This window comes from Chroicocephalus ridibundus, chromosome 1, assembly GCF_963924245.1.
Source record: "Chroicocephalus ridibundus chromosome 1, bChrRid1.1, whole genome shotgun sequence".
Lineage (NCBI taxonomy): Eukaryota > Metazoa > Chordata > Aves > Charadriiformes > Laridae > Chroicocephalus > Chroicocephalus ridibundus.
The window spans coordinates 176,871,241-176,883,969 of NC_086284.1; the positions used below are offsets into that span (position 1 = coordinate 176,871,241).

Sequence of the window (12,729 nt, forward strand, 5' to 3'; positions counted from 1 at the left end):
AGAGACTGAGAAAAATATTCCTCATATTCTCAGGCTTGTTTGGTTTTGGGTCTGTTTTTTTTTCACATTAGTTGCAAGTAGGACAGAAGTCCCTGTAAAGTATTCCTGACATAGACTACAGAATATTCTACCAGTTTAGGAAGCAATCTCTGCCTCAGACTCAGCATTGGGCAACTCATTCTACAAGGCAGTCAGAGGCCCATAATATACCACACCAACAAAGAGATAGAAGGAATTCCCTGGCAACAGCTTTGAAATTTACTTATTTCAACTAGCATTTTTATGATAGTCATATAAATGAATAACTCGAGATAGTGCTTTTTCCAAATATTAATATTTTGGCTCTTCTTTCCTTCTCCCTCCATCCTTAAACATAGAGAAAACCACAAGCATTTGCTTATTTATTTATTATTTGAAGGCACTTTCATCAGCTAAGATAAACATACCCCAAGTGCTTTGCTGCGCAATAAAAGGCTTAAAATTACATATAAATACTTTTTTGAACTGGGACTTTTTCCCTTAGCATCTGTAATGATGAGGAAGAGTAGAGCAGATATTCTATTTTCTGATGAAATAACTGAAACAGGATTCTGTCTTTTTACTGTAATATCTTTAAAATGAACATAGAAGCTGTTCACACAAAGTAAGGGCATATTTCTAAGCTATTTACTTACTATTTTTCAGTATCAGGTCATCATATTTATTGCCATTAAAATTTCCACAGAGGCCACAAGGTTTTCCCTTATGATCTTCTGTCAGCTTAATATAAATACCAGAGTTTCCATCCCAAGCAAGAGAAAAACCAAAGGTAGTCTTCACCAGAATATAGTCAGCTAGTCTCTCAATGAAAGCATTTCCAACTGTCTGAGGCAACATTAATCTGGAAAAATAAACAGCGTGCTTCAAAGATCTCAGATGAGATGAGGTTAGTGCTAGAAAAATACCACATAAAACATTGCCTTCTAACTCACTAAGCCCTTTTTCCCAGGTGCATACAGTCACTTCCATTCAATTCTTCATTATGTTTTTACTGTATTTTTTTCTGTTTACTTCTCTGTATGAACCGTTAAAAAGGAATGCTTTTCTGCTGTATACCCCTATCAGTTGTACCAAGTGAAATCCTGAAAGAATAATGCATGTTCATTATTTTCAAAGTCCAGCACAGGCATGTTGAGGAATACATGACTTCATGAGCATGCTGCATTGCACAGGGAGCTATGTGACACTGTGACCACCAGCATCCCTTCTGAGCACGGGTCCTCACTGGACTAGATGTCTGCAAATGGAAGAACTTAGAGTACAGAAAATACTATTGACCAAAATACTGTATATCTTCCTCCTTTGGCCAAAGACCACCGGACAATAGTATTGCAGCATGGATCTAATCCCAATCATAGAATCATGGAATTGTCTAGGTTGGGAGGGACCTTGTACAGACCACCAAGTCCAACCATCAAATCCTCCAAAGTTGTTTTTGTTGGGATGAACAGTTATCACCATAGCTATCAGTTTCAAATGGTAATGGCTATAGCATTACATCAAAGGGGATGGCAAGAACACTTCATGATAAAATGTTAAAACCCACCATTAAAACACTTACCTGATTCCTTCTTTTCTTACTTCATGTCCTGAAATAATTATTTCTTCTTGGTTTGAAAAAAATAAGCTGACGGACCTCTGACAAGTATATACCGAACCGTAACAGTGAGGACTGTTATGAACCTTAGAGGGGAAAAATATACATGCAAAAAGAATATGTGTTTGTTCTCAATAATGTCATGCAATTTTTCATAAACACATATATGATATTTTATATTTCTATGCACCAATCACTGAAAGAGCTTTACAAATAAATACTTAGAATATAAAAATTCACAAAGATATGCAAAACTAGAAGTTCATGCTACCCAATACTACTGAGAAATACAGCAACTGTTTAATATTACAAAGCATCATAAGACAGTGGTTTAAATACTGGATGAAATACTCAGGTATTTTATGTAGATGAATTTCAGAGACACTGTAATGAGCTAGCTTATAACTGCCAACGCAGGCCCTGAGGACACACCCCTATTGCTCTGTTTCTAGAATTCTGATCTACAAGAGGGGACTACAAACCAATACAAAACCTCAGCGTAATACCAGCGACCAGCATTCTCCATGCCAGCCAAGACTGGCACCAGCTGAGCTACAACACGCCTTCCTGAAGCACTCAGGATTTGTTCAGATTTTGGAGTGTTCCCATAGAATACTGCAGGCATCTAATTTACATGCATCTGCTAAAACCCATTTTGTGCTGGCTTTCCAGCCCTGCTAATGGAGAAGGACAGGCTTTTCCGAAGTTTGCTTCTCCCCATTATACATATATAGCACAGTGAGCCAGGATATTGGTTTGAATCGCGTATCAGCTTCCCTAGTTTGAAAAAAAGCAACAGAAATACAAGTTTCAGTCAGCTAGAGAGAGATTTGCAAAACTGTGTGTCTCAGATATTGACAGTGTGTGACTTCCATGACTGCCCACTACTAGAGAGAGATGTTAAACAGATCTCAGATGCGTGCTTTCAGAAATGAGAGCCATGCAACTCCGATCTCAGCATGTCTATGGTTTTATGGTAGTGAAGTAGATCTCTCATAAAAAATGTGTAATGAGACCTTGCAACAGGCATGATAAACCACCACTCCTCCTTTTTACAGTTTGGCAAAAAGGAGGCTAGCCTTAAAGTTGGACTTCATTTGCATTCCCAGCCTTTGGCATGGTAGAGCATGACTTCTGCAGGAAGGTTCTTGTCCCCGGAGACTGCATAGATTTGTTGGCCAGGGCATGCTCTCAGAACATGAAAACTGTGCGTTCAGATTTACTCTGCCTGGTGATAGGGATATATGTCTCCAGCTTTCTGTGCATATGCTCTAACCAGTTAACTACTACCCAGTTTTGAATTACACACACAGAGTCTAAGAGAGTTTTAAGCACATACCTGCTCCAAGAGCTTAAGCAAAACTTGAACAGCTTTCATTAACCTCAGTGAGGCTGAGCCACCCAAACCCATGGGATGCCCTAGACTACTGTGCTTCAAAAGCATGTGAGCTGATTTTAGACACCACTGAGGAGACAAGGGAATGTGTTGTGAATCTTAGATACCTATCATTACCTAAATTAAAATGTATGCAGAGTTTAGACAGCTCAAATATGACTCCTATGACTGTGTACGTCACCATTCCCTGAGAAAGATGGGAGTTGCATTACCAGTTCATTTGACAGTGTTGTGAAGCTAAATAGATTAGTAATTGAGAAATGTTTTGCCAACATAGTAATGGAGGCTGTAAAAGTAACTAGAGCTATCATTTTTGTTGAAAAGATCTGTTGGTAAACACATACAGTGCTAACACATACTCAAATTAATCCTCCTAAGCTGACACTTAATCTTGGAAGTAAAAAACAGCTACTGTTTCTTGGAGCTAAATAAACCGGGAAAAGTATTAGAGTTTTTACTTGTATAAAGAAAATCATAATTAAATACATCATAAATGTTACTAGTATTGACAAATGTTTTCTATGTAAACCTGGTCCAAGACAGAAACACAATCAAGGAAAATAAAAATAATTCTTGTGTTTTCATCTCCTCTAGAGAGGTGGATTATTAAATCCAGAAGGACCATAATGTGAGGATTTGGCAAGGTTCTTGGCTCTCTGTTGCCCAGCCTGTAGTGACTGCAGTGCTTCAACATTACTTAAGACTTTTCTGAGTAAACATTTTCAGTTTTTAACAAAACATGACATTTGTTACAGCAATTGACTGGCTGTTTCTCTCTTTCCAGAGCAATTGGGATCCACTGAAATATTGATTCTAGATTTTAATATAATCTTGGGGTTTTCTACAGCATTTTCTGAAAACTCCTAACTGATCATAGCTGCATGCAGAATCCAAAGAATTAAAATGAAATCGTGGAAGGCAGATGTAACAGCATCTGTCTGTAACCCGAGTGAATAGAAATGGTAGTTTTAATGGCAGATTTATCTTCACTAGACACTATTATCTGGGAGGAGAGGAGATCATGTGTTTATGAATGAAAACTAGTCCCTGGAGCAGGAATCAGCATCTAGGTCTGCCCTTGTCCCTGCGAACACTGTGACCACCATGGCTCAGAATTAGGACCCCTTTTGTCCCCTTTCCCTTGCTCAATCAGTGCCAAATCCCAACCGTTGTGTAAAAAGTAACATACTGAGCTTGTATCCTCTCCCCACAGTAACCAACAGCCTGATAAATCAGGCAGCTTCCTTCATAGAGGGTATAGGTTTGAACTCTCCCTGACCCAAAGTCATTAACTATAGATACTAAGCAATTTGAGGAAATTGCTAAAAAGAGTGCCTTCCATACATAGGTCCAGACGAAGGGGTTTGAGCTGTTAATCTTCTTTGCATGACGTAGAGGTAATACAAAATTAGAACACAAATTCCCAGAGGGGACAGAGTTTTCCGTGGGCCAGAGAGGCAGCTCCCTGTAGCATGTCGATGGCTGTGAATCGGGGCCCAATACGCTGGGGTGCCCCGCTATCAGGCAGGTGATAGCTGTTTGCACTTTACTCAGCAACTGAGTTTTTTTACAGTCTGACAGCTAAAGTTTATTGACGTTTCCAAGGTCTGCCTTAAGATCCACTTTTGTTCCCAGAAAGGAGAGATCAGAGATCCTTTTTAGGATAGGGGGAGTAAGAAATACTATTTTTAATATGCTGACTCTGTTGATTATCATTTCATCGGTGTTTTGAGTTACTGCACATAGGCTTAGACATTTTCCAGCAGCATAGTTTTATATTTAAGTAAGCAATGCAATGGATTCATCCATTTATTGTCTCTCTACTTATTTTACTTATGATGAAAAATAAGTCCTGTAATACAGGAATACTCAGTGTGTTATTTCTAGCGTATGCTCACATACTTACCCAAACAGTATACTGGGGTTCTGGAGTATTGCAGTCTTTTGCAAAAATATAGGAGCAATTTCCCGGGAAGTAGTAGTAAATGCCATCAAATGTTTCAAAATTATACTGTCCCCATGATTTGCAAATCCCATCTCGGTCCTTACCAGTGTTAGGTACTGGAGAGAACACACTGAGTTTACAAGCACGGTAATCAAAAATTGACAGGCATCACAGGCATCTACAAAAGTAAGAGCTCAGAAAGGAAATAAGAGTTTATAAAGAAAATATACAGCAAAGACAAAAGATAACCTCTTTTCTTCAACTTTAAATAAAGTTGAATACCTTTTTTTAATCTTTAGGCTGCAGTTCTAGTCATGTGTGATCATTGTAAATTTTTCCTTTGCTTCAATGGATACATTTTAATTATAAGTACAGGCAAGGGAAACCAGTGCATTGAAATAGTTGGTAATTTTGTTTGCAATAAGTCACTGTTCATTAGAAAAATGCAGTGACTTTTTCATGTTCAGCTAACTATAAAAAAGCTGGGTAGCTACTGATGTACTAGACAGTGAACTAGCCGTTGAGGTATCTATGTATCATTGCAGCCCAAGGCTAAAATTTAGGCATTCCTGATGTTACTCTCTATATATCCATAACAAATATCATTTTAATCCTCTTAGCTACTACTAGAATGACAGTCCTGCTACAGAGGAATCACAAATGTACCGTTAGCAGTATTGTTTTAAAAGCGTGCACCTTAAATCTTGCTTGAAGAGGAAACTTGACTTTTTTGGCTCAGAACTTACCAATTTGGCACCTGCTTCCTTGAGCCTGAAATAGCTGACAGTCACAGTCACCTGCCTCTGTGCAGGCTGCTCCGTTAAGGCACTCCTGAGGACATGAACCTGTAAGCAAGCATTAGTAGATAGTATTAAGTAGATACTTTTAGTAAATATAGTATTTTGCAAACAGCCTGAGAGATCTACATCAAATCTGTTTATTGTTAAATTATGAGGAGCTATATTAGCTAAGAAAATTAACCAACCAGTTTTTAACATTTACTTAATTTTATCCTTTGTGTTCCTTGCTTAAAAGAGAAGCAAGGTTCTCTCGTTTGGTTTGAGACTTGTAAACTAACAAAGGAGCAAAAGGTCAACCTCCTCCCAGCAAACAAAAGGTCAAGTTCCCATGTAAAGAAACCAAATCCCAGTTCTGCTGATCTCAAAATACACAGGACACAGATTATTCTAATTGACCAAATTCAGCACAATTTATACATATGTTCAGCTCCTCCCTCTTAAGCATTGCAGCAAAGGGTACATTCAGCTTATGAATAGTCCAGAATATATAATTTACAGAGTCAAAATCAATTATAAATAACCTTCCCCCCGTGCTAAAAAAAAGTCAGTTAAAAGGTTATTTCTGCTTAAGAAGTGACTGGAGTCAAAGACTTAAGATTCCATGGAAATGGTTTGTTTTATGTTATAATTAGTAATTGTTTCCAAAAGCAGTTTCATTAAAGGGTTTTATAGTCTGTTTGGAAGCTAAGACCTCACTGTCTTGTACTAACCATTCACTGAGGTGGGTCTAAATCGTAGTTCCCCAAAAGTGGAGAATAAAAGTAGTCCCAAAGCAAAATTTCATCAGGTTTTGCAGATAGTTGCTGTCCTCCTTGGGGGAGGATTACCCTAGACACAAACACTTACAGTCTTTCTGACAGAGATTAAAAAGGCATTGCAAAAAACAGGAAGTAAATAAAATAAACAGGGCCTTACATTCCTAATGAAGCAATGGTAAAGCTGCTAGTGACATTAAATGGGAACAAAATGGGACCTTTACAGTAAAGCACACACAGAAGTTACCAATGATTCAGAACATCAGCCTTCAGTGTGAAAACTCCTTTTCATGCTTAGTTTTGAATTTTTCCCATTTAAGAATTGCTTTCCAAAAATACACAGATATACTCTGAAAATACTGATAAGGCAGAAAATACGGTTTATAGAACAGCACAAATGTGGAAAACTTCTTTGTTGCTGTTAGAATTGTGAGCTGTAAAATTACATAATTCATTTACACGGAAAAACACAACAGAAAGTACCTACCCAGGCATACGTATTTTCCAAGAAGGATACAAAAGTTCAGTTACACTGAACCTTTCTGCCAAACATGTTTGTTTGTGCAATGCTTAAAAGCCTCCAGGAGCAGCTGCATACTCATTGCCTGAGCACTGCTGTCCCTTCTTATAACCAGTTACACACCTTTCAGATATACTTACATCCTCTGCCAAGGACAGAAAAAGTGGCAGAAAAAAAAAATTGCAATGGAACTAAACTTTATTAAAAAAAATTGAAAGGATTCGCTTAGTTAGCTGTTCATATTTGTTTGTAAGGCATTATTTTGAAAGTTCAATTTTAAGAAGAATTTTCCATGATTTAACATGGATAAAATGAGAAAATTAGTTTTGTAGGAGACATAATGAGGAGGGCTTCCACAATGCGCGGTAACACAGGAGAGCTGGTAGGAAGGCAGTGTTTTCAGGAGCACGTCTCTTCCTGCAGGTGAGGAGCACAGAACTGACCTCCTGGAGGACTCCGCGTCAAGGCCCCATGAAGGTGTGACTGAGGAGAGGCAGATCGAATCTGTCAGAGAAACATAAAAGCAAAATTGGGGTGTTTGTTCTTTACAAATGAGCTGATACAAGCCAGAGGCATTGCAGCCTAATGCTGGGTTAGGACTTTGAGGGTTATTTTAATACGGAAGAGTGACTTGCAGCTTGGCCAGCATACGGCACAGCCGCGGGCACTGCAGGAGGGATCGGCAGCCTGGGACAGCAGGGAAGGCTGTGACCATGGCAGCCAGCACTATGGGAAGGAGAAGCACAGCTTTCAGAGGGACAGGGAATGATATAGCTGCACCATGAGATCACCACCAGCCTCCTGTCCTCTGCTTTGACAGTGCCAATGAACGAGTGGGGCTCCACAGGGGGAGGTTTGCATTTACATTTGGGAGGAAGAATGAGGGAACAGAGAGCACTCCTGCCCTTTTCACTTTGGTCAAATACCAGTAGTTGGAGAGCTCAGAGATGGGATATCCTGCCATTTCCTCCTCTCCCCTAACTCATGTTCTGTGCTGCACCCTGATCATCCCATGGTGGCCAGTCCAGCTGTGATGGATTTCATGTCCTCCTTGAGATCCTTCAGAATTGCATTTCAATTCATCCCAAACAACAGAGGAGGCGGATATGCCTGATCTGCTTCCTGTCTCGTTAAGGAACTGGGGAGCATCGGACTATAAGGAAGGCCTGGATCTGACCCAGCACTCTGCTACTGCAGTTTGTCACGTCTCATCGTCCTTTCCAAGAACTGATCCCATTCCAGGCTGAAAACACTCCGGGGTTTTTGCCCCCACTAGTCTGATTGGAAAGTTTACCAGAGTGAAGTGCTGGGTAGTTAGATATTTCCCTCTTACACTTTTTCATGGCCAGTTTAAATCCTTTTGGTTTATAAAGTCTGGCCCTTTTGCTTAAATAGCTCTTCTTCCCTGTGGTTTATTCCCTAACATACTATGAGAAAACAGTTACCCTTCTATGCTCCCCACAGACGTACACACCAGCCTTCAGCTGTACAACTAAGAAAAACAAATTGTCTAAGTCTTCCCTTGTAAGCAAATGTCTTTCTTCCCTCCTGCCACCAGTCATCATCCATGTCTGGAGTCTGAACTAATGGATCTCAAGGAACAGGTTAGGTTCTCACTAATGCCGCATACAGTGACATAAAAACTTCCCATTTCCAACTGGAAATACTTTGTGGGATGCATCCAAGTAGCACAATCTGTCTAAAATCAACCCAAAATGGACTTCATCAAATCATCACCTAGCAGGCCCCTGCACCAAAATCATTCCTGGTCTCCATGGCCCGTCATTAGCCAGAGAGGATCTTTTCCCTTCCTGTACAACAAGACCTGTTTCCATTTCCCCTGACGGTTACTCTCAGCTGTTCTCCTCAGGAAAGCAGCTTTTGGCCTTTGTGTTATTTCGGGGAGGTAGAGCACCCTTGCTGAAACAGCACTTTCCTGTTGAAGGCCCTCCTGGGACACTATCCGTCCCACAGGCCTGCTTCCCTCAGAGGCTCCATTCGCCTGAGCACAGCATTTCACACCAGCTACCTTCCGACTCCATTGGGAGACACGTGGGTCTCAAAGGGACTTCGAGGAAATCATCCATATCTGGGCTGCAGGCTCCCCGCAAGGCCATGAGGAGGGGCCGCCTTGGACTTCCCCCCTGCCCCCATCAAACAGGGTTATAACCCTTCCTTGGGCTCCATAGCCTGAGGCGTGTACCAGCAGGGGAACAAGATTCCCTCGTTTACTATTAAATTTGAGTGCAACATTGTGTTGAGGCAGCGGTAGGCCCGGGTGGTGGGAACAAGGGCCACCACAGCACCACGTGTGGGAGGGAGCTTTGGAGGCGGTGTGCGTCAGTCGGCTCCTCAGGGTGGGTCACCCACCAGGGCTTTGCTGAGGGTGAATGAAGGCATGGGGCCACGGGATGAGGCAGGGGGCGAGCAGGTAGGGAATGGCTGCTCCTCCTCACTGTCCTCCTCTTACCACGGCCCTCCTCCCCACAAAGGCTCCTTTGTAAGGACAGCAAAGGCCCAGAGCAGAAAAGGGGGGAGGGTTTCCCCTCCTGCCTGCTTTTGGAGGTATTACCTACCTCGGCTGTTACGAGATCTCTTTTCTGTCGAGTCGCATTAAACTCATTTCTGGAAGAAAACAAAAAGGATCTTGTATAATCAAAGGTCTCTGGAGCAACCTGAATAAGCAGCTCCCCGGAGAGAAGTGTTTCTCTCTGATTACCATCACTTTATCAAAGAGGTCTTTCTTGGGGTAACATTTTAAAAGGTGATTTTTTTTTCTTTTTGTGGTCTCATTTTACAGAATTGGGCAGCACTCCGATCTCTGCTTGGACAGGGAGGTACCTGGAGCTTGTGGGGGAGACGTAAATAGGCAAAATAGGCTCACATGACAGGATACAAAATTGTAAAGCAGCTTCATATTTACGTGACGTTGCATGTGAGTGGCTGCAAGTTCCCCCAAGTGTTATTTGGATACACTGTGGTGGCTCTTTTAAGAGCAAGAGATGGCTCTCCAGCTGTAGCTGACTTAAATTTGTGATTAAGTTTAGAAACCAGGGCATCAAACTATAAAACATACTTAGTTTTATCAACAGTCCAAGATGGCATATCATTTGACATGCAAGTGCATTCGCTAGATGTATTAGAGGTCATTAGACATCCAAAGCTATGTCCAACTGGATGCTTCCATTGAAATTGATGGCATAGTTCCCATTTAATTCAATGGGATCAGGAACATTCCCTAGTTTGGGTTTTGTTTGGATTTCAGCTTCTACATGAAAACTTGTATTGAAAATGTTTATTTTAAGGCTGTATAGCACTTACTTTCCTGCGCTTCAAATAGCAGCTAGGATTTTATCATGCAATTAAAACTGCAGAAGGATAATCATTTAATGTATTTTTCCAGTCATGAAATCATGATCTCATCCTGGTTTCATTCCATTATTCCGCTAAGCTTTCTTGAGACCATAGAAGTATCATTTTTCATAAGGACCTCCATTTTTCAAAGAGAGGACCCATGCCCTTTATGTAAATTCTTTGAAAACAGTTGTAAACATTCTGAAAGTGTGTTATACATCCAACGTACACGTACATGACATTGTACATGTTGAATTCAAGGCTATATTTTACTTTCTAACTTGCACTGCGTCACGCTTATTCATTCTTGTTCTGTTTGTAGGAGTTGACAAATAAGGAATAAAATCTTACCTTGAAGTTCTTCTCAAAAGAGAAAGCTTGCAATCAGATCCTGTAGATTAAAAAGTCATCAAGTTAAATGTGTTTTCTACAGCCTCACTCTGCACTTGGCAAACAGCAGTTTGTCAAGTTTAAAACAACACTATTGAGTTTTGTTCTTTAATGATCTTAAGTTTTCCAGGGCATTTTTACACAAACTTTTTCTGTTTCCAAGGGATGTAGCACTACATGCTTTCCTTCCTGAGAGATTGATTCTCTCAAGTACTCAACGCCTGCAAGTTTCCATGGTCTCAGCTCTGGTACATGCTACCATGAAAAAGAGCAAAGGGTTCATAGTTCTTCAGAGGCTCAGAACAAAACCGGTAAAATACAAAGGTAGCGCAGAGGTTTCCAGAATCAAACTTCTAGGGTGGTTACCTGTAATCATTTTCTGAATGTTCCTTATAAGACTCACTTGTAAATTGTTTAAAATGCTCTAGAGTCTGCTTTAAAAACAAAACAAAACAAAATAAAACAAGAGAAAAATCCAAGCAAACAAACAAAAACTTCTTTCTCATATTGCCTTAGAAATCCTTATAATTGCTGCAAGAAGACTATCTACAAGATCCATTTACATCACATCATAGGAAATAGGATCATTTCTATAACCAGAAGAGTTATTAATTACCTTAGCATTCTAAAAATGCTTAAACAAACTGCAGGTGCAGTCTGTTCAAAGAAAATCATACCCCATTGAAAACAATTAGATGCTTACTCATCTGGCAATAATAGTAAGAAAGCCAAGAAACTTAAATTTCATTCTTAAATAATTGTTTTGTAACAAATTCAGATATAAAAATGTATATTTTAAAAAAAATGTATATAAGAGCTATATTTTAGTTTCTACACCTGTGAGACAGAACGATGATATATAGTTTTTTAACCTGTGTTAAAAAAGCTTTTTGATTTATGAATTCCAGCAGGGGTTAAAAAAATGCCATTTAATGATCTAAAACGAAGGAGCTGTAACATTAAAATATTTAGAAAAAATCTTTTTAGAAGTTATTATTACTACAAAAATGAAATAAATTTCTTACCTTGCAAAGAGGACAGCAATGAATGAAGCAAGAATATACTCCACGGTATCATTAAACTGAGCTTTCCCACAATGTTCATTTCAGTATAACTTAGTAATAGGAAATTTATCCAAATTAATGTCTTTGGTTATGATGGCATCTTAGAACTATGTATTTCTACAGTGTGTTAAAATCCTTTAAAAGTTAGAAAACTGGATGCATTATTTAAAATAATGCAATGCAAAAAAGGAAAAGAAAAGGAGACATCAAGCTTGGTAGCTACATACAGTGTCAGGAGCGTTGCAAGTGTTGCATACAACTTTCTGGCTGCATGTCTCTCATTAGTAATGCATGGTAACTCCTCAGCAGAGTCTGTATTAGTTACACTTTCACTAGACCTGCGAGTATTACTCCTCTGCTGAATTGAATCGGCCCTTTATAACATAGCAGACAATGACATAGAAATGTTGCCATGTCATGATGGTTTGAGAGTTCCTTCAGTTGTCACACACCTTTGTGTGCTTTGAGGCTTGTGCTGAGTGCTGCCCTTTGATGCTTATTACGGTGAAATATTTTTGCAAGACCCTGCAATGATACTACTGCATAAATTACAACCAGACGGTTTTAGAGATTAACATATTAATGTTCCTTATCCATTCCAAAAAGAGAGACTTGAACTTCCATTAGATAATACACCTGGATTTTTAAGAATATTTTAGATACATTTTTGTGTATAGTTTGCTTGTATCACAAAAGAAAGCTTCCCAGAGGATAATTATATTTCATTTTTAATAGAACATGGTATGAAAATTTCATATTAGCAAAAAGGAGAAAGAAGTCAACAGGGCCAATGGGGTTTGTTTCTAATTTTCATTAAAATATAAAAATATAATTTCACCAAAATTAAAAAAGATCATATTTTTAAATAG

At 39.4% G+C, this 12,729-nt stretch overlaps 1 protein-coding gene across 1 annotated transcript in view; it reads right to left on the minus strand.

The window, feature by feature from the left end:
* Window positions 1–11,900, minus strand: part of OTOGL (otogelin like) — a 94,922-nt gene extending 83,022 nt beyond the window's left edge. Inside the window, exons 1-8 of the mRNA XM_063323979.1 lie at window positions 11,822–11,900; window positions 10,758–10,797; window positions 9,629–9,677; window positions 7,496–7,556; window positions 5,724–5,822; window positions 4,939–5,093; window positions 1,601–1,722; window positions 675–880 (exon numbers count right to left, since the gene is read on the minus strand). Coding sequence (XP_063180049.1) covers window positions 675–880; window positions 1,601–1,722; window positions 4,939–5,093; window positions 5,724–5,822; window positions 7,496–7,556; window positions 9,629–9,677; window positions 10,758–10,797; window positions 11,822–11,900 — 811 coding nt within the window. The remainder of the gene's footprint in view (window positions 1–674; window positions 881–1,600; window positions 1,723–4,938; window positions 5,094–5,723; window positions 5,823–7,495; window positions 7,557–9,628; window positions 9,678–10,757; window positions 10,798–11,821) is intronic.
* Between the last annotated feature and the right edge of the window lie 829 nt (window positions 11,901–12,729).